General features: G+C 43.9%; 3 protein-coding genes and 1 pseudogene across 5 annotated transcripts in view; 2 read left to right on the top strand and 2 right to left on the bottom strand.

Annotated features, from left to right (window-relative positions):
• Positions 1-22353, bottom strand: part of ZNF775 (zinc finger protein 775) — a 180727-nt gene that overhangs the window by 90460 nt on the left and 67914 nt on the right. The gene's annotated exons all lie outside the window — the stretch shown is intronic.
• LOC309810169 (GTPase IMAP family member 5-like) lies at positions 378-8789 on the top strand. 2 transcript variants are annotated; one of them, XM_082632010.1, is made up of 3 exons: positions 378-512; positions 4423-4471; positions 5969-8789. In XM_082632010.1, the coding sequence occupies exons 2-3, from the start codon at positions 4429-4431 to the stop codon at positions 6853-6855; spliced, it is 930 nt and encodes a 309-aa protein (XP_082488136.1). In that variant the 5' UTR covers positions 378-512; positions 4423-4428; the 3' UTR covers positions 6856-8789. The 2 variants fall into 2 exon arrangements, with proteins under 2 accessions (XP_082488136.1, XP_082488135.1); XM_082632009.1 differs by lacking the exon at positions 4423-4471.
• LOC309810175 (ubiquitin-conjugating enzyme E2 C-like) lies at positions 8965-9380 on the top strand (annotated as a pseudogene). Its single transcript has one exon. The product of its transcript is annotated as a ubiquitin-conjugating enzyme E2 C-like (transcript).
• The window catches only part of GIMAP8 (GTPase, IMAP family member 8), a 12139-nt gene continuing 8870 nt past the window's right edge, over positions 19085-22353 (bottom strand). The window contains exons 6-7 of the mRNA XM_082632270.1: positions 22209-22312; positions 19085-19896 (exon numbers count right to left, since the gene is read on the bottom strand). Of these exons, the coding sequence (XP_082488396.1) occupies positions 19220-19896; positions 22209-22312 (781 nt within the window). The 3' untranslated portion in view covers positions 19085-19219. The remainder of the gene's footprint in view (positions 19897-22208; positions 22313-22353) is intronic.

Below are 22353 nucleotides of genomic sequence, written 5' to 3'. Positions count from 1 at the left end.
AACTAATTTTCTCAGTAGATCTCTTTGTAGGTGCTTTCACAGGGAGACTCAGATCAGCGTGGTCTGTGTTAGAGTGAGAGGTACTTGGACTCAACAACAGAGATTAAACGTGGATCTTCCAGGAATGGTGGCCGGAGAGAACCACACGCCCGCGGAGGCAACAGGGGCCTTTAGCGACGGGGGAACAGAGGGGATCGGGGCCCGTGTTTTTATCTTTCACTCTCCAAACATGACTTCTTTTCACACGTCTTAAAGAGGAAATGGGAGGGGGCGAGGCGCTCGCGGGCTCCGACAGGAAACATCCCATTAGGCGGGCAGCACGCTCTGAATTCGCTGCTCCCCGGTTTCCGCAGCAGCAGGTTCGGCCCATCCGGAGGGGATGTCCCCAGCTGCGGGGACAGGGGCGCACTCCGTTAGCCACATTTTCCTTCTTGCCCTGCAGCCGAGCCCCGGAACCTTCGGCCACGCGCTCGCGCCGACCCGCCAGCACCCAGCCCGCAGCGCCACGCCTGGTAAGGGGAACCCGGCGGGGGTCCCAGCGTCCTTGGTGGGGGCCCGGGGAGGGGGGTTCCTGGAGGCCGCGGTTGAGTCAGGGCTACTGATTTCTCGCGAGATCTGACACCGGTTACCATACTTCTGGGCTCTCCCGTCAGTGAAACGGGGCGCCGATGGTGAGCGTTATGGGCAACCGCGGATTCCCAGTGGGAGGGAAGCGGCTTCGGGAACCGCTCACCCCGCGTTCGCGGCCCACAGCTTTCCACAGCGTGGAGGTCTTTTCCGTCTAGTTGCCTACTTCTTAGCTCTTCTGACTTTCATAAGCTTCACGGGGTTTCATGTAGCTTCACTAAGATTCTCATCCCATTTGACAGATGAGAAAACTGAAACTCACCAGGTGCCCTAACTAGGTGGGGCGGACGTCTCCGTTTTAGCTCTTAACTCCCCCGGACCAGCCCCGCCCCACCCCTGACCAGCACCAGGCCCCTGAGAGGCCTGGGCACCGGGAATCTGTTCCTAGGGCTCCACAGCACAAGTACGGGATCATTATGGTCCCGCCCTCATTGAGCCACGTGCTCCAAACGACACCTCTCAGGGAACATTGTTCCATGGATCTTCTGAAAATCAGCCCATTCTCCCCCAATACCCCACACTTTTCCTACGACACGATGTCGAACTCGACCCTGTGGCAAACAGATTCCAGTGTGAACAGGAAGCAACCCTTTGTCTACTAAAGTTCCTGTGAGAGCCGCGTTATGAAATCACAATGCTAACCTCTGAAACAAGTGGCGCCAGGAAACGGGGGGGTGGCGGGGCAGAGGGCGAAGGAGAATGTGAATCAGGCCGACGGAAAACATTGTTATCTTTCCTGAAACAGCATGAGAGAGCCTGCTTTCCACTGGTTTGATGAAGTAAGGTACCGTCAAGATAAAATCAGGTTCGCATAATGCACAAATCAGGAGGTACATTATGCTCATTGGCTTCAGCCTCCTACCTAAGCTACATCCTCCTGCTGTTCCTGTCAGATACTCTTAGAATCTCTGCTCGCATACTGCCCGCGACTCTCTCATGATTCCTGATCCCACCTGGGGGAAGATTAGGAGGGTTTTCCTTGTGGAGAAGAAATCTGCCTCCACTCCTGATTCTCCCACTTCTGTCTACTAGGTGATTGACACATGTCACATTCCTTCCAGTTTAGGATGTTTCCCGATCTTTTCCTAGGCTTGATTCTGTCCTTTTAATATTCTATGACTCATTTTAGCATTCCATCAATATCCTTTCTGACTAGCCTCTGCACACTTTGTTATTTGTTAATACCTGTCCAAAAAAATCTACTGCTCGGTGGGACGTGTCTCCCCCGGCAGCCTGACCCACTCAGAAGATGGTTCAGGAGGACCGTGCGCGCCTCTGCTAATGTAACCTGAACTTTGATTGGCTTTTGTGACAGCCACAGAGCTCCATTTGGGTCACACTTATCATCAAGACATGGAAAAACACCAGATTGCTTTAAACTGAAATACTTCCATTTCCAGCAACTTCTGCCCCCTGCGATTTTATCTTTGAATAATCTTTTTTTTTTTTTTAAATGTGCACTCAAGATTTTGCAATACAGTTCTCTTTGGTAATTTTAGGGTAAGCTTCCAGCCTGTCTGCCTCAGTTTATGTCCTGACCATGGTTGGCAGTATGGTATGTGGTGATCCAAGAGGTTCATTGACTTTATAATCCCTTTTCCACCCTGATAAATCTAGGAGAATGCACAGGCAAAATGAGCCATTTTTTGGTCTTAGCTCCATGGCAGTTGTGTGATCGTGGGCAGTTCAGTTGAGGCTCAGTTTCCTAATATTTTAATAGAAAATTTAATACCTATCTTGATCACATCATAGAGAATTTAGGAGAACAATTAAAAGAATGGACATGAAAGAAACTTGAAAATTACAAATGGCTGCACAGAGGATTATTACCATGGTGAAGTTCATCATCAACATTGTCACCACTGTCATCATCGTCTTTACCACATCGATATATTGATTCCAATATATAGAAACTGTCATCTGAAGTAGAAAAGATGTCAGAGAATTTGAGCAGTTTTAACAAAAGCTGGAGTATTATTTACCAGAGTCAAGGACAGCATGTGGGAGAATGTGGTGAGAAAAATACTCTTCTCTGGGCTTAAGGAAAGGAAAGTGGTGCAGAAGGAAAAGGAAAGGAAGGAAGTTGCCTTAATAAATTCTGAGAATGTGACAAGGGATGGTTTCCCTAATGAGGGCCATTTCTATTCTTCCCTACTGAGAGAATAGAAAAATGTGAAAAAGGTAGAAATAACAGAATCAACCTGAATAGCAAATAAACTATGAAAACCGTTTTGAATTCAATGTTACTCAATAAAATGCACCTTTAAACCAATTAAGACATCCTAATATATGCCCATCAGGGTGACCAAAAAATTAAAAATCTAATATCACCAAGCATAAGTGAAGATTTAGGGGATTCTCACCCATGGCTGCTCCCAGTATGACTTAGCACAAGCTTCTTGAAGTCATATTTGGCAGTATCTTCTCAGGTGGAAACTATATATCCCCGAGAAATCGTCCATGTGCACAAGGAGACGTGTACGGGGATTCTTCTGCAGCATTGTCTGTAGTAGCAAGCACGTATTTTGGCACTCCAAATGTCTGTTAATAAAGAGTTGGATAAAATGCTACATAAATAATGTCACTGACATAAAAGATTAAAATACCAAAAAGTACTATATAATTACCTATACATACACGTGTATCTCAGAATATTGGTTGCCTCTGAAGGGAAGAGGGAGAATGAGACGGGTTGGGGGGAGTCAAACAATAAATAAACGCAACTATATGTGTAATGTTTTAACTTTTTCAGTCAAACCGAACAGCAGCAGTAAAAATGCCAAGATACTTAGATCTGTTCGTTGCAAATAGTGGGCATGTGCTTCATTACTCTGTGTGTTTCTCCCCTTAAAATGTTTGTTTCGTAACTGCGTAATCTTGAAAACTGAATAAATAAAATACAGTCTCAGAGATCATCTTAACTATAGTGGCATATTGCATCCTTGCCTTTTCTAGCACCAAGAAGAACGACACCATATTATGCCTCATCTGAATTTATCCCCATAGTTTTGCCAATTTCTGGTTCTATCTACTGGAATTTTTTAAAGTGGTTATTGGGAGACCCACAAGGAAAGACATTTGGTTTGAAACTGAGCAGGAAATGAATTTATCTTGAATCTGTCCTGAATGTTGATTCTGTCCCGCAGTCATGGCGCCAGCTTCTCTCCACCAGCTGCTCAGAGGGGAGGGAGGGTGGTGGCCATACTCCTCCATCTTCTACTTCGTCCTCTCATGTCCGTCCTCACAGGAGCCCTGGATCCCCAGTTCCACGCTCCCATTGGAAGGGACATTGTACTCTCCTCTTTGCCATGGGGATATCCATCTGATACAAAGAGTTTCTGGGACTGGAAATGGCCAGTACTTCAAACAAACCAATGTCCTTTACAGCAAGGCAATTTCTATTCTCTAGTCTAGCAAGTTTGCTTACTTTGATTCCAATAATAATAGTAATAACAAAACAATTTTAAAATCCTGCTTCTCATTCCATAGAAGAAGACTTTCTTTATTTCATGCCTTTTCCAGTGGAGGGGAGACAATCAACTGATTTGTTTTCAAACATTTCATGCTTTCCTATAGGATGAGGAAACAGCATTGTGTTCATATAACCTAGCATCACCTGGCTTGCTTAAAGTTATATATGGGTATTTGAAAGTAAAATATAAGTTAGAAAATTAGCAGTGGAAACAGCTCATCTAAGGATAATTATTCTTGGCTGTCTGAATTGGAGGTGTTCTCAGGCCTTACCAAGTCCCATATGGACACTTGCTTTTTATTCCTTTCCCTTTTTTATTCCAGAAGAGAATGGAAGGGCTTCAGAGGAGCAGATACGGGACTATGGCTGAAGGTAAGAAAGCCTCCAAATTCTCAAGAACTCTAGGCATCAGGGAAGAGTCACTATTTTCTCTCCTCCTCTCCCTCACCTCAAACACAGTGACAGAAAAGAAACCCAGTTATTTTCAACTGCAGAAGAAAAGGCAGCTATCATGTTCTTTATCTTCCCTACCATCATCACACCCACACACACCCGAGTTTGTGAAGCTCTCCCCTGTGCTGTGATGTATGGGAAATGAGGAAATGAAACTTCAAGTCAGAAGTCAGGGGATTTGGAAACGAACTGTGAAAATGATAACCTTCCCTGCCTGCACTCAACTGAAAAGAGGAAAAGTTCCCCATAAAGATTTAGTAATCGTGTTTGCTAAAAAAAAAAAAAAAAAAAAATCCAGAATACTTAAGAAAGGGAAGAACCAACACAGAGTAAAAGGAAGAACAATAACAGATTTTGGAGACTAAAATGAACTTAATCCATTTGAGCTCATAAGAACTCCAGAAATCCTTGGATTCTCACTCTCTTCATCTCTTCAAGATTTTAGCTCTTGATGCAGGGTCACCCTCAACAACACCACTTTTGTTCTAATTTCCTGTAATTCTATCAGTCAAATTGATGCTATTTCCAACACATGTATTTCTTATACATGATGGTCTTATCATCTCTTCTTCAGCCACCGATCCAGGGTCATCTGTCAGACTCCGTCCTTGACTTTAACGACAAGCCTTCTGTAGGCTCACTTCCAACTCCCCACCCAAAAAAGCAGAAACTCAGGGACATTCAGCTGGTCCTCAGTGGGAGGTCACTGGAGCTCTGACATCTGAGACTTCCTTTACCCCCAAGTTTCAGACGAATGTGATGAGCAGTCTGTGTGCCTGGGAATTGGTGGGTGGAAAAGAGGTGATAATATTTTCTCATTTGTGACTTCTCATCCTCCCCCTCTGTCTAATCTCACATTTATTTAGCATGAAACTGGCCTAATCACCATCCCTGGAAAAGCACAGGGACCACTTTTTTTCTGAAAGCTGTATTTTCCCTGGTCCTGATGAAGTCCTTGGAGCATCCTTCATTAGTGTAGCAGTTCTTACTCTTGGCTATGGGTCCAAGTTCGGGCTCCCAGTGTGGGCTTCCTGCCATTCAAGAGTCGCCTAAAGTTGTATGCAAACATTTGTATGTATTTAAATATCACTATTTGGCAGGGAAAGAGGTCCATGGCTTTCATGGGATACCATGAAAGGTCCGTGACCTACAACTCTTAAGAATCACTGACTTTACCAACAAGGACCTACTGTAGAGCACAGGGAACTCTGCTTAATATTCTGAAATAACCTAAATGGGAATAGAATTTGAAAAAGAATAGATACATGTCTATGTATAGCGTAATCATTTTGCTGCACACCTGAAGCTAACACAACATTGTTAATAAACTAAACTCCAAGATAAAATAAAAAATTTTTTAAATCACTGACTTAGTAAAACACGAAAAACTCTTTTTTTTTTTTTTTTTTTGTTTAGGCGGGATAGAGCATCAGCGGTTTGCAACCTCTTCCTCATTGCGGATCATCCTGGTGGGCAAAACAGGCAGCGGGAAAAGTGCCACTGGGAACAGCATCCTCTGCCAGCCGGTGTTTGAGTCCAGGCTGGGGGCCCAGTCGGTGACCAGGAAGTGTCAGCGGGCAACAGGCACGTGGAACGGGAGGAGCGTCCTGGTGGTGGACACGCCCCCCATCTTTGAGGCGAGGGCCCAGGACCAAGAGGTGTACGAGAACATCGGGGACTGCTACCTGCTCTCGGCCCCGGGGCCTCACGTGCTGCTGCTGGTGACCCAGCTGGGGCGCTTCACAGAGCAGGACGTGGTGGCCGTGACCAGGGTGAAGGAGATCTTTGGGGCGAGAGCCCTGAGACACACGGTCCTCCTCTTCACCCGCAAGGAGGACTTAGCGGACGGATCCTTGCATGACTACGTAGCAAACACAGACAACGTCAGGCTGAGGGGCCTGGTCCGGGAGTGCGGGCAGAGGTACTGCGCCTTCAGCAACCGGGCCTCCGGCGATGAGCAGAGGAAGCAGCTGGCCGAGCTGATGGCCGTGGTCGAGGGGCTGGAGAGGGAGCACCAGGGCGCCTACCTCAGCAACGACCTCTTCTTTGATGCACAGCGGCTCCAGCAGGGCTGGGGCGACCCCCATGGAGAAGGTCACGTGCGCTACCTGGCCAAGGTGCGGTCGCATGTTGCAAAGCAAAAGCAAGACCTTAGAGAGGCCCAGAGAAACGGTGCCTTCAAGGTGCTCCTCCGAGTCAAAAACGGGATCATTTCTCACATCAGAATATTTGCTGTTTTTGTTATATGCTTTTTGAGTTTTCTTGCCATTTTAATTATCTTGTGTAGCACTCACGAATGCTGAGCATTTTCAGATGATACCTGCCATCAGCTTCCATTTTTTCAGTCAGCATTTTTATCTATATTGATAAGGAATTTTATTTGCTTTTTACACAATTTCACTTTCAATTTCCCTTCCTTGCATCAGACATACCATCCATTTTCTTCAGTCGCTTTTTATTTTCCATCCACCTGACCCATCCATAGATCAGTCCACAGCAGCCTGTTGCCCAATGTCTGGAAACAGTTCTTTTACACAGGCAAACCTCGGAAACATTGCAGGTTTGGTTCCAGACCACTACAACGAAGTGACTGTCAAAAGTATCACCCCAAGTTCTTGGTTTCCCTGTGCACATAAAAGTTATGTTTATGCTACACTGTAGTCTATTTAGTGTGCAATAGCATTTTATCCAAAAAACAATGTATATACCTGAATCTAAAATTACTTTACTGCTAACCATCATCTGAGCCTTCAGTGAGTCATAATCTGTTTGCTGGTGGAAGGTCTTCCTCCATGTTGATGGCTGCTGACTAATCAAGGTGGTGGCTGCTGATGTTTGGGGCAGCTGTGACAATTCCTTAAGATAAGACAGCAGTGGAATTTGCCACATCAATTGACTCTTCCTTTCACAGATGATTTCTCTGTAGCGCACAATGCCATCTGATAGCATTTTACCCACTGTAGAACTTCTTTCTACGAATGGGTAGAAAGAAGAATTGGAATCAGTCCTCTCAAACTCTGCTGTTGCTTTATCAATTAAATTTATGTAATATTCTAAATCCTTTGTTGTCACTTCAACAATGTTCACAGCACCTTCACCAGGAGTAGATTCCATCTCAAGAAACCACTGTCTTTGCTCATTCATAAGAAGCAACTCCTCACCTGTTCAAGTTTTATCATGGGGTTACAGCAATTCAATCACACCCTCAGGCTCCACTTCGAATTCTAGTTCTCTTGCTGTTTCCACCACATCTGCAGTTACTTCTTCCACTGAAGGGTTGAGTCCCTCAAAGTCGCCCATGAGGTCTGGAATCAGCTTCTTCCAAACTCTTATTAATGTTGATATTTTGACATCTTCCCATGAATCATGAATAGTCTTAAGGGCATCTAGAATGGTGAGTCCTTTCCAGAAGTTTTTCAATTAATGTTGCCCAGGTCCATCAAAGGACTCACTATCTATGGCAGCTATAGCTTTACAAAATGTATTTCCTAAATAATAATACTTGAAAGTCAAAATTGCTCCTTGATCCATGGGCTACAGAATGGATGAAATCTCAAACTGCTTAGAACTGCTTTTGCTGCATCCCATAGGTTTTGGGTCATTGTGTTGTCATTGTCATTTGTTTCTATGTATTTTTTTATTTCTTCTTTGATTTCTTCAGTGATCTCTTGCTTATTTAGTAGTGCGCTGTTTAGCCTCCATGTATGTGTGGCGTTTACAGTTTTTTTCCTGTAATTGATTTCCAATCTCATAACATTGTGGTCAGAAAAGGTGTTTGATACGATTTCAGTTTTCTTAAACTTTCCAAGGCTTAATTTGTGACCCAAGATGTGATCTATGCTGGAGAAAGTTCCGCGTGCACTTGAGGAGAAAGTGTATTCTGCCACTTTTGGGTGGAATGTTCTATAAATATCAATTAAATCTATCCGGTCTATTGTGTCATTTAAAGCTTGTGTTTCCTTATTTATTTTCATTTTGGATGATCTCTCCATGGGTGTAAGTGGGGTGTTAAAGTCCCCTGCTATTATTGTGTTACTGTCGATTTCCCCTTTCATGGTTGTTAGCATTTGCCTTATGTATTGAGGTGTTCCTATGTTGGGTGCATAAACATTTATAATTGTTGTATCTTCTTCTTGGATTGATCCCTTGATCATTATGTAGTGTCCTTCCTTATCTCTTGTAACAGTCTGTATTTTAAAGTCAAATACAGTAAGCATGTTAATAAATTTTGAACTACTATTCACATTCCAGATGTTACTGTTTAGATTCAGAGCATCAGTGAGCCCCTTCTCCCCTCCATAGCTTTGACTCACAGCCATGCACACAAAGAACTGGCACTGCAGCCCTGCAGCTCCTGTCTTCCTAGCAGCACTGCCTAGGCCTCCAGAGGCAAGAGGCTATGGCAGGAGCTGATGACCCTCAGAATGTCTGATTTGACAGAGGAATTTCTACCTTCCCTGAAGCAGACAACTTTTTCAAATGGGTGGGAACCATCCATGGCACAGCTGGCCAGTATATGAAGACCTAAGGTATATGTTCCCCCTGGAGTTTCCCAGTGGCTATCTGTCTACCACGGTGATGGTCCTCACACCCTGCTACCACCCCATCGGGGACACACAGGGTAACATCTGTCTGAACATCCTGAAGGACAAGTGGTCCATCCTGTACGATGTCAGGACCATTCTGCTCTCCATGCAGAGCCTGCTAGGAGAACCCGACACCCATAGATCTTTGAACATATGCTGGCAACCTCTGGAAAAACCCCACAGCCTTTAAAAAATACCTGCAAGAAACCTACTCAAAGCAGGTCTCCAGCCAAGAACCCTGACCCAGCTGTCTGGCTGCTCTCCTTGTATTGTCTTTTTTATATTTTCCTTAGATGGTCTGTCCTTTCCTTGATTTCTGTATAGGACTATGTATCTGAAACTGTGCTGTTGAGATAGGTTGGGACCTGGGACACTTTACCAGAGTGCTTGCACTTGGACCTGGACAAACGGCTACTGCAGCAACAGCATAAAAAGAAACTATAAGGAAGTAACAGTAACTGCACGCATGTGCAGTCGAAGTCGGGGCAATTAGGAACAGTACGATACACTTCTGAGTAGGGTACTGGCATGATCCCTGCACACGGCATCACCAAGGGGGAGGGCAGACCACCTAAGCCACCCCTCCAGCCCGACCCACTGATCTGCCTTTACCCTCACCGCATTTAAGGGACCAGCCTGCCTCCCTCGGAGAGTGAGCAAGGGCACCTGTTTCTTGTTCTCACTCCCTCCTGCTGTAGCATGAGTCCCAGTAAAACTTTGCCTGAATTTCTTATCTGGCTTCTTATCAGTTTCTATTGATTAAAGTGTCCAAGGACCTGGGTTGGTAACAGTGTCATCTTTGTTTTGTTTCTGTTTTTTTTGTTGTTGTTGTTTTTGTTCTGTTTTGTTGTTTTTTGAGATGATTTTTTAAAATTTTATTTATTTTTTATACAGCAGGTTCTCATTAGTTATCTATTTTATACATATTAGTGTATATATGTCAATCCCAATCTCCCAATTCATTGTTTCTGCTTTTTAATTTTAAGTCTCTGGTTGAGCCCTTGTGATGAATATATTAAATCAATACATTTTGGATTTGGAAAAAAAAAAGTCAACTGGGCCAACTATCACCTTTTCATCCAAAGCACAGAGCCCCCTAGTGCTGGGGTGAAGAAATGCAGCAGGAATCAAAGGTCATAATGGCATTTCCCAAACCACCTCCCTGAATGGGAGAGGGCTGCTCCAGAGCTGGTCTAACATCCAGACCATGTGAGACTCAGAGAAGTATGTCTGAGGAGGAGAGACTAGCCTGAGTCTGCCAGAAACAGATCTTCTCTGGTCAACTTAGAGCATGGAAACAGGGGGCACCAAGCAGACTGCACGTGGGCACAGGGAGACCCAGGAACACAAGAGAGGGGATGTGGAGCCTGCTTCCTGATCTGAGGCAAAGAAACCGTTGCAGAAACTCAGCCTCTGTTCACCCGTGCTGAATAGAAACGTGGAGACAGGGTTTTGGGTGACGCAGAAAAGAGTAGCTTTTATTGCTTTGCCAGGCAAAGGGGGCCACAGTGGGCTAATGCCCTCAAGACTCAAGACTGTGTGACCCACCCTGGAGGGGGTAGTGAGGAGTTATAGTGTTCAAGGAGCAGGGTGTGATCAGCTCATAGACAATTCTTCGGATTGGTTGGCATCAAGGTGAAGTTTCAAGCATCGTCAGCCTTCTGGTTCCAACCAGTCTGGGGTCCATGTGCTTGTGGTCAGCAGTTTTCATCTGGTGGGTCAGCTTCCTGTACAAACAACTTAGGAATGTGTGTCAGGCCTTTATCTATGTCTTTTAGGGAACTGGGAGTTCCGTGATTCTGCAATGTGGCAGAATTATAGTCTAAATTGTTGCCAGTTCCCCAGCCCAACAGCTATTTTCTCTACATCTTCACATTTCCCAAACATTCACTCTTGAGTCAGCATTTTGCTTCAAAAGACGAGGACTTTTTTTTTTTTTTTTTTTCGGCATGTGGGCCTCTCACTGTTGTGGCCTCTTCCGTTGCGGAACACAGGCTCTGGATGCACAGGCTCAGCGGCCATGGCTCACGGGCCCAGCTGCTCCGCAGCATGTGGGATCTTCCCGGACCGGGGCACGAACCCGTGTCCCCTGCATCGGCAGGCGGACTCTCAACCACTGCGCCACCAGGGAAGCCCAGACGAGGGCTTTTGTACACGGTTTCAAAACACTAGTCCAATGTCTGGATCAGTGGATGTCAGGCTTTCCCCCAAGTTCTTCCCCCTAAATTACTCCTCATTCTATGAGAAGGAGTGAATACTCTTCCCAGGGAGTGGAATTTAAATATGTATTTCTCGCCTTTGGAAACTGAGGTGCAAGCAATTCTCTCTGAAAAGACTAGGGGGTTCTTGGAAAGCTGTTCTTTGAACAGTCCCTCTCAGAACCCAGCTGCCATGCTATGAGAAGCTCAAACTGTATGAAAAGACCACACGCATGTGGGCCCTAGGGTTACATCCCCAGCATCACTGACCAGCCGTGTGAGTGATGCATCTTGTACATTGCAGCTCCATTGAGATCCCAGATAACTGCAACTCCAGCCAACATCACATGGAGCAGAACCATCCAGCCAGCCCTGTCAATCCACAGATTCTTGAAAGACAATAAAATGTTGGAAATGTTATAAATAAATTATGACTATATTAGATTATATATTACATATAAATTTAATTGGCAAAAAAGATCAATGCTGGGCTTCCCTGGTGGCGCAGTGGTTGAGGGTCTGCCTGCCGATGCAGGGGACGCGGGTTCGTGCCCCGGTCCGGGAAGATCCCACATGCCGCGGAGCGGCTGGGCCCGTGAGCCGTGGCCGCTGAGCCTGCGCGTCCGGAGCCTGTGCTCCGCAACGGGAGAGGCTACAGCGGCGAGAGGCCCGCATACCGCAAAAAAAAAAAAAAAAAAAGTGTCTACAGCCAATAAAACCTCAGAGCTATAGAATGTAAAACCTACTGCTGTGCTGATAATAGCTAGCACAGATGTTGACAAAACAATAGTTTCCAACTGTGGACAACAAACACCCTTCTACACCACAACAAATGAAGCAAGTACAGTAAAGCAACCACCAAAAAGTGACCCCATTTATGATGAGTTCGGCCTTCTAGCCAAACTCTTGTCAAAGCAAAAATTTGCTTGTTGCCACTTGCTATGTGATTGTAAATTTCGCTTTGGAACTCGTTTTGTAATGCAGTCTATTGAAAGCTTTCATACAGCCATATTAGTACTATATGGGTTTGGAAATCAAGGAGACAAAGGGAGGTGTGAGGTGTAAAAAAAGATATTTTCAAACCAGTGGCCTCTAATTTTACAGACTTTGGTGGGTGCCCAGATGAGGAGGGGCACAATGTAACTGCATTCTACCAGCTTTGTTTTGCATAGGCACAACCTGTAATCAAATGCAGAAATACAGCCGCTTTCTTAGCAAAAATTTTCTTAGTATTTCCAGTGGAATCAGTAATTTACAAAGCAGTTCTAAGTGAAGTACCCAGTGAAGAACCCAGTGAAGAGCCAAGATTGGAATGACTTTTAGAAATCCAGCTCTAAGAAACAAACAAGCACTCTTCTCAAGCTGCATGAGAAACCACCCCAGAATATGAAACCACAAAGGCAAAATAACAAGCCATTATCATAAACAGCCCCTACAAAATAAAGAAGAATGAGGCCAAAAGCTGCAAAACAGGAAGCACATCACAAAATATCTTCTCTCAGTCAACATCATGAGACCCTGAGATAAAGGGGGGGGGGAGGAAGTCAGGAACCTAGAGAAGAAACTGAAGGTGTTAGGGACCAGGGTTCTTGACCTTCCCCAATCAATAGAAATTGACCAGAGGCCCGACGAGAAATTCAGGCAAGGCTTTATCAGGGCCCCTGCTGCAGCAGCGGGGTGGGGGAGAACACACAGCACGTTCCCTTGCTTGCTCGCTCCCTGAGGGGGGCAAGCTTGTTTCTTATATAGGGTGAGGGTAGGAACGTGTCTGGGGGTCGGGCCAGAGGGGTGGCTTAGATGTTTTGCCCACCCCTGTGGTGGCGTTGAGTGCTTGGGGCATGCACAGTGGCTTGCTTTTGCTCCCAACACCCTGTTTTTGCTCCAGGCTCTTCAAAAGTGGCAGTTGTGGTTTTTTGGTTTTTAGTTTTTTTGGTCTCTTTGTATCCTTTGGGGCCAGAATTTGCCCCAACTGCGCATGCACGCAGTTATTTTTAGTCCCATATAGTTTCTTTGTATTTTGTAGCTTGAGGAGAGGTGTGTCCAGGTGCAATGTTTGCAGCATTGTAGCAAAGGGTCTCAGGTCCCAGCAGAAGGTCTCAGGTCCCAGCCTGTCTCAAAAGCAATCAAGGGGCTTCCCTGGTGGCGCAGTGGTTGAGAGTCCGCCTGCCGATGCAGGGGACACGGGTTCGTGCCCCGGTCTGGGAAGATCCCACGTGCCGCGGAGCGGCTGGGCCCGTGAGCCATGGCCGTTGAGCCTGCGCGTCCGGAGCCTGTGCTCTGCAACGGGAGAGGCCACAACAGTGAGAGGCCCACGTACAGCAAAAAAAAAAAAAAAAAAAAAAAAAAAAAAAACAGTTGGAGAAAATTCGAAAAGAGACAGACCTTCTCCAGGAGCTAGAAGATTTAGAATTGAGTCTTTTAAATATTCATAGAAAACAAGTTGGATACCAGAAATAAATACAAATATATCTTCTTGTTAAACCTGATGGAGTGCCTCAAATATTCTTTGGCCCACATTTGATGTTCATCTTAGTTTATTTAATATTCTGAATACTCAGGAAATGTGTCAATGTTTGTTCAATTGATTTTTCCAACCTTTCAATATAATGTGGGAAGGATGAGGAGTAAGGTTTTTTTGTTTGTTTAACTAAAGCTTGATGAACTAAAAGAGAGATGTCATTATCTACTAAGTGACAGAATCTCACACACAGGTGTTAAAACGTCTTAAATTTTTGTTTTTTTCAAGAGAGGAGACCAAGGAAAAGAGAGTGATCAAAAAGGGAGAAGAATTCTGTGTGCTGACTCTTGTACTCTGCAGAACCTCTGGTAAAGTTTCTAAAACTGAAAAAAGAAAGGAAAGGCTGAATATGAATAATTGTGTGTGAATGCTGTTTTTTTAAAAAACAGTAAAAACACTGCATTAGAGTCATAGGCTGAAATAGAAACAATGCAAAATTTCATAGGAATGAGGAAACAGAGAAAAAGCTGAAGAAGAAGTAAAGAGAACTCTTGGAAATAGTGGGGAGGACTTTGAACTCTTACATTTGTGTAATTATAGCTTGGACCAAATTTCACCAGTTCATCAAGGAATGGGGGATCTCAGCTGGCATCTGAGTGACAAATTATAAATTGAGGGCTTTGGACGTATTAAATATCAAGATATAATTTAACAAGGAGGCTTCTGTCACCAAGGATTTTATAATATACTTGGGGATACACACAAGAAATAGCAAGCACTGATCTGGCCGTGCATAGAACATGACAGAATCAAATAGGGGCACATGAGTCAGCCTTGGGTGGATCAGGAAACTTTCCTTAAGAAAGAGATGAGATTTAAGATGAATCCTTAAACCTCCATGATGAATTGGGGTAGTCATCCACAGCGTGTGTGTATGTCTGGGGAGATGGGGGAACTGGGAGAAGTGAGAGAGCTGCTGTAGGAAGCAATTTAGGGAGAAGGGCAGGACGCTTGGGTCTGACTATAGGAGTGAGAATAGTGGAGATCTAGATGGATGCCCCCACATGAAGAGCTTTGCTTTTAATACCAAGGAGTCTGGAATTTGTGAGGGCAGTTTGAGAAGCATAAAAGGATAATCAGCAGAATATCATGACTATATTTCTTCCCGGTTTATTGAGTGTTTTTATCATTAAATGGGTGTTGGATTTTGTCAAACTTTTCTTCTGCATCTATTGAGATGATCATGTGACTTTTGTCCTTCATTCTACTAATAAGGTAAAACACATTGATTGGTATTTATATATCGAACCAACCTGGCATTCCTGGGATAAATCCAAGTACATACTTCTTTTTATAAGTTGCTGTATTCTATTTGCTAGTATTTTGTTGAGGGTTCTTATGTCTATGTTCCTAAGGGATATTGGTCTGTAATTTCCTTTTCTTGTAATATCTTTGTCTGGGTAATACTGACCTCATGGAAAAATTGTGAAGTCCTTCCTCCTCTCTTATTTTTTTAAAGTGTCTGAGAAGTATTGGTCTTAATTCTTCTTTAAATGTTGAGTAGAATTCACCAGTGAAGCCATCTGGTTTTTCTTTGGGGGGCAGTTATTTTAATTGCTAATTTAATCTCTTACTTACAGGTTATAGGTATATTCAGATTTTATTTCAACTTGTGTCACTTTCAGTAGTTTGTGTCTTTCTAGGAATTTGTCCATTTCACCCAAGTTATCTAATACGTTGGCATACAGTTGTTCTTAGTTTTTCCTTATGTTCTTTTCATTTCTGTAAGGTCAGTAGCACTGTATTCTCTTTCATTACTGATTTTAGTAATTTTAGCCTTCTCTTTATTGATTGGACTAACTAAAGATTTGTTGATTTTGTTGATTTTTTTCCAAAGGACCAAGTTGTAGTTTCGTTCATTTTCTTTATCGCTTTTCTATTGCCTGTTTCATTTATTTCTACTCTGTTCTTTATTATATCCTTTCTTCCACTTGCTTTATGTTTAATGGCTCTTTCTCTGATTTCTTAAGGTGGAAGATTACTTTATTGATTTTTTAATAAAGGCATTTACAGCTTTATATTTCCCTCTAAGCATCATTGTGTTAGCTGCATCTCCTAAGTTTTGGTAAGTTTTCATTTTCATTCATCTCAAAATATTTTCTAAATTCCCTTGTGATTTCTTCTTTGGCCCATTGGTTATTTGGGAATGTGTTGTTTAATTTCTACATATTTGTGTCAATAAGAATTCAACCTATTTTTTTTTTTTTTTTTTTTTTTGCGGTACGCAGGCCTCTCACTGTCGTGGCCTCTCCCATTGCAGAGCACAGGCCCCGGACGCGCAGGCTCAGCGGCCATGGCTCACGGGCCTAGCCGCTCTGTGGCATGTGGGATCTTCCCAGACCGGGGCATGAACCTGGTCCCCTGCATCGGCAGGCGGACTCTCAACCACTGCGCCACCAGGGAAGCCCTCAACCTATTTTTTAATTGGATGGTTTGATTGTGGGTTTTTTTATATTGAGTTGTATGATTTCTTTATGTATTTTGGGCACATCATTTACAAATATCTTCTCCCATTAAGTAGGTTGTCTTGTTGTTTTGTCGATGGTTTCCTTAGCTGTGCAAAATTTTTAAGTTTAATTAGGCCCCGTTAGTTTATTTTTGCTTTGTTTCCCTTGCCTGAGGAGACAGATTCAAAAAACTATTACTAAGACTATGTCAGAGTGTTCTGCCTATGTTTTCTTCTACAATTTTTATGGTTTCCAGTACTACATTTAGATACTTAATCCATTTTGAGTTTGTTTTCATATACAGTTTGAGGAAACGTTCTAATTTCATTCTTTTACATGCAACTGTGCAGTTTTCCCAATGCCACTTATTGAAGAGACTGCCTTTTCCTCATTGGATATTCTTGCCTCTTTTGTTATGGATTAATTGACCATATGTGCGTGGGTTTATTTTTTGGCCCTCTCATCTGTTCCATTGATCTGTCTGTTTTTGTGCCAGTGCCATACTGTTTTGGTTACTGTGGCTTTGTAGTATAGTCTGAAGTCAGGAAACGTGATACCTCCAGCTTTGTTCTTTTTTCTCAGGATCTTATCTTGTAGGGTAGCCCTGCAAGTAATAAATTCTTTCCATTTCTCTTTATCTGGGGATGTTTTAAATTTCTTCTTAATTTTTGAAGAACAGTTTTGCTAGATAAAGAATGTGGGGTCGATAGTCTTTTCTTTCAGCACTTTGAATATACCATCCTATGGACCACTGGCTTCTATGGTTTCTGATGAGAAATCAGATGTTAATCTTGTTGAGGATCCCTTGTAGGTTATGAGTCACTTCTCTCTTGCTGTTTTTAAGATTCTTTGTCTTTTGTAGTTTGATTATAATGCATGTGGGTCTCTTTGAATTTATCCTACTTAAAGTTCACTGAGTTTCTTAGATGTGTACATTAATGGTTTTCATCAAATTTTGGAAGTTCACAGCCATTATTTCTTCAAATATTCTTCCTGCCTGTTTCTTCTCTCCTCTGGCAACGTACATCACATTGCTCAGCCCACACATTCCCCACCTCATGCAGGTCCAGTGTCACCTGCTCAATCATGGGTAGTACTCTGGGATTTGTTCCTGCCTTCAAGCTGAAGGGAAGCTCTGGGAAGAGGCACAGAATGTCTTCTAGACTTTATTCTTCCCATGTACCTGGCTCTAATACTGCTTACATCTGTTTGTCCTTGCTGTAATGACATGCTCAGAGTAGAAGATTCCTGAACTGGCAGAGGCCTAGTGAAGTGACTGTCACCCAGTTTAAAGGTCTTCAGGCATCAAAGATGCAAAAACTTCACCAGAGTCAAGGTATTTAAACATTTTCATTTCCTCTCCATGGAAGCATGCTCTTCCCCCAAGTCAGAAAAATAGGAATCAGAAGGAGGACGTGAATTCATAATATAATTCATCTTTATTATTTCACTCAACTGAATATATTTATACACACTTACCAGAATTTGTCATATTAAGGGTTATGCAGAGTACAAAAGTATTAATGGTGACAGTCCATGCTCTTATAAATGGGTTAATCTTGAGGTAACCTGATACTTTGAAATTTTAAAAAAGCAGATGATGACATAGATCATGTCCTCAAAGCATGTGTAAAGCGGTTAATATTGAAAACATCTGACCTTACATCTAACTGGGCGAAGACTCCATAATTCTCATATGTCACCCACACCAGGCAGCTCTCAATATAACCTGCTCAGCCGTGAGTAGGACACCACCATCTTGGAACCGTAAGAAGCAACCTTAAGTATGGAGGCTGCATGCCGACGGGTGTGGGCAGAAAGGCAGAAAGAAGCTGGAACGTTGATGCCACACTGGTCCCAGACTGCCTACTCCTGCACTTCTTAATGTTAAGACACTATAAACCCCTAATGTGCTTAAGCCATTATTATTTGACCTCTTTGAGTTTTAACCTAATTCCTAAACCTCAGGGACAAGGTGGGTGGGGGAGAGAGGGAAAAAAAAAGAGAAAGAGAGAGAGAAGTATAAAGGAGTTTTCAATAACTTTTTCTAGAGGAAACCTAGAATTTTACTTAGAATTTTAAATTTTTGCAAGATCGTCTCATCTTGGCAATTTTACCATGCTTCTCATTTTGGTTCTAGTCTATTGCACTGTGAATGATTGGCAGTAAAATCTTTTGATACTTCACAGACTCCTGTTCATTTCCTCAGGGGCAGCAAAGGGAGGTAGACTGGGCCCCACTTTCCATTCCAGCTTGGACTGGGGACAGAAGGAAGGAGTAGCCATCGTGGGAAGAAAGGAAGGCCCTGAGTGCCGCCCCAGTGGAGGTGGAGAGCTCAGGGCACCTGGCAAGCAGTGCTGGGCATCACAGAGGCCCACAGGAGTCCAGCTTCTCCATTCTGCCACACCCAGGAGTTGACTGGACACTGTCTTACCTTCATGTATCTGAATCCTCTGGTTCTTGTGTGACTCTCTGTATTCTGACCTCAGGCCGGCCTTGGCCTCAGTCCCAGTGTCTGTCCTGACTCCGATCTGCCTACACAGATGCAGTGATTCTTGTGATTTGATTCTGATCTGTAATATCAGCCTAATCTCTGAAGCCTTTGCCCAGATTTCCCCACCTTATTTTTTCTTTCTCCTTTATTATCCCCTACTACCTGCCCTAGCCTGACAATTTATTTACCTACAAAGAGCTGAAGCACCACACTGTGATATGCATTTACCTCTCAAGCCCTCAAAGCCATGGACCCTCTTCCCATCCCACCAGTCCTACCATGCCCCCCCATGCTTGTAGCCTGAAGGTATCTCTAATTTAAAGAGACCCCAGGCATTTCAGCTTGCTATAGCAACTTACCTTTTAAATTATTTAGTAATGTGGGGCTTCCTACAATAACTTACCCTTTAAGTTATTTAGTAATTTTATAGTAATGCACTTTTTAAATTATTTAGTAATTTTGGGGGCTGAAAATTTTTCATTATTTTGCCTACATTCCCCCATGGATGGGGATATTCATGCTGTCCACGGCACTTTATCAGGTTTCTAACCTCTGACAAAAGCTCTCTTGCCTGCTCTTCCCTGGCTTGGCCAGTTTCTTTGTTATTAAAAGCACAATATCTCCCCTTACATTTTCCAATTATGTCCCTAAGATATCTGTTATCTGTGTTTTTGACATAATTTTCAAGCTTCCCAGTCTCTAAGTCTTCCTTCCGGGTAAACAGCACAATCGTGTATTTCATAACTTCCTCTCCAAAGATGGTCTTTAATTCCGCCACTGCCTTTTTGTCCTCTTGCGTGATCCGTCCTAGCTGTAATACCAGGACCAGAACCGTACTCCCTTCTTTATAGTAGGACAAACAGCGTTTGACCTCCTCATCGAGCTGGGATGGACCCCCTTCAGCTCCGGACACCAGGCAGGGCAGGGGAGTGTCCACAACCACAACATCCTGGCCATCCCACACCCTCCAGCCGCTCTGGCATGTCTTGGTGACCAGCTGTGCTCCCAGCTGGGAGTGGAACTCCGGCCTCCCGAGGATGGTGTTCCCACTGGCACTCTTCCCATTTCCACTCCTCCCCACGAGGATAATGCACAGGGATTCTGCGGAAGAGAAAGCAGGAAAGATTCGTGACCACGGGCTGATCTGGCTACAACTTTCATCTCAAGACTATTGCCATGAATTACAGCAGAGGATGCTCAGAAAGTTCCATCCCCAAGCACTGGAACAGCCTGTCAAAATTACACAGTCTGTAAACTCAGAAGCAGGACGTGGACCACAGTCTCTGCTCAGTGCTCATCCGTTGACACAGCACTGTACCCATCTCTGAATTTACTCTGCTTCCTTCTTCTGGTAGCTTCTCTGACTTCCTGATACCCTATGAGTGCCAGTGGCTTCATTACTCTTCACCTGCTTAGCCGGGTCCAGTCCATACACCTCATCTCTGTCTTCTGTTCCTGCTCTATGCCTTCCTACTGCCAATTAATGCTAACTGTAGCAAAATCTCCTTGATGTATTTGAAAAATTTTTCCATAGAACTCACTTTTCTTGAAAAAACAACTACATGTGTCATTAATGGATTACCAGTTCCTTCAGCTGGATCGTGCTAAAATTCATTTCTCGTTAAAACCACATTAATCTTTTTTTACTGAAGTACCGTTGATTTACAGTGTTTCAGGTGTGCAGCAAGATGATTCAGTTATACATATATACATATATATCTAAAAACCACATTACTCTTAATTGTGTCTAATTGTATCTTTCATCAGTGAGTCAAAAGGCACTCCCTGGTTATAATAATGAATATCCACTAACACTGTTCTGTGGGGGGTCAATAGTGGAGAATAAATTTCCCTATAAATGAGATGATAGATGCACAAAGATCTTACAATATGTATTACTGGGGTTTTCCTTATGACTTCGCACTTGTACTGTGATGTACTGTGATCTCTCTCTTCCATTCAGGTCTCACAGTTCTCGATTGTGAGTTTTTACCAAGTTACTGATATCTGCCTCAAAACAAAGAGAGAGGAAAGCCCATCCCATGTTCTTCCTTCTGGGGGAAATTATTCAATTGCTTATCCTGAACCCACAATCTCACAGTTAAACATACAGGATTAAAAAATAGATTAAGTCCCTCTTCCATGCCCTCGGAGGGTGTGGTTCTCACCCCCTCTGCAATCTGGTCTAAACTCCCCATCCCACATCTCCATCAAGACCACGCCCCTTTGTCCTCTCACAAGTAGATGCTCAGTTCTACCTCCTTGCTTCAGGTTGCTAGTGTACTCTCTGGAGCTTTGTACTCAGCCATCCAAACTCTACCCAGTCTCCAAAGCCTGTTTCAAATCGTGCTTCCTCCACGCAGCCCCTCCTGACTTTCCCACATGTCTGTGCTTTTAGGAGGCTTTAGGTTACTAACCTCTGACAAAAGCTCCCTTGTCTGCTCTTCCCTGGCTTGGCCAGTTTCTTTGTTATTAAAAGCACAATATCTCCCCTTACATTTTTCAATTATGTCCCTAAGATATCTGTTATCTGTGTTTTTGACATAATTTTCAAGCTGCCCAGTCTCTAAGTCTTGCTTCCAGGTAAACGGCACAATCGAGTATTTCATAACTTGAAATTCTCAATGGGGAGCCAGCACTTGGCTCCTCATTAAGTATGTGAAAGGGCACAACAAACAGATATGCTCCTTTTGGTCTGATGTTCTTCCTAGGTGAGGGTCTTTGAAGCAGAAGAGAATGGGATGAGTAGAATGGGAAGAATCTCAGCTCAGGTCAATAGAATTTGTAGCACTGAGTGGACTGCAAGAGGACTTCTGCTTAAGCAGTAGGTAAGGTAGTGTGGCTGGACTAATAAAGTCCACCTAGTGCCATGTGGGGCATGACCATCATGAGCATTCAGGCTCCCTGTCCTTGTCCGGTCAAAACAGCCCCCCTTCTCCAACAGAGGGAAGAGTAAAGAACCAAGAGAGTAAACAAAGAGGTCAAGGAAGGCGGAGGGCAGGGAGGAAAGGAAGAGGCGGGGTGTGGGGGAAGGAGAGGAGACAGGAGGAAGAAGGGAAGGGAAACACCAATGAACCGGGACCATCTCAGCACCAGCACTGAGTGCTAAGCCCTGGGCAACAGATACGCTGTGGGGAAGACAAGAGACTGGAAAAGGCCGACTCCTTCCCTCAAGAGGCTCACCATCCAGTTGAAGAGCTGGGAGAAAAGTCAGGAGAAAATGAAACACCAGGTCCGGACAGTGCATGCACAGGCACGTACATTTAGTAAGATTTGAGACAGAAAGGAGAAAGAGTCGGTTAATAGAAGAGACCTGTCCTTTTGACCTCCGCTATGCCCTTCAGAAAATAAAGTTCTTGTGCATTTATATCTAGTTTTAAGTGTGCAGAAAAGGTTTTCTGGACAGCGTTTACCTTTCCCCCTGAAGGTGCAAGGCTTGCCCCCGTTCCGCTGCACCACGCTCACAATGTTTTGCAGGAGCTCATCCACCTGGCACTGCCCCTCTTCCCCCGTTGCTCTATAGTTGAAGAGGCTGCATCGGTTTTCACATGCCTTGAT

This window comes from Mesoplodon mirus, assembly GCF_964341445.2.
Source record: "Mesoplodon mirus genome assembly, chromosome: 9".
NCBI classification, from domain to species: domain Eukaryota; kingdom Metazoa; phylum Chordata; class Mammalia; order Artiodactyla; family Ziphiidae; genus Mesoplodon; species Mesoplodon mirus.
Note: the sequence above shows the minus strand (reverse complement) of the source record. Positions and strands in the feature narration are given on the sequence as shown.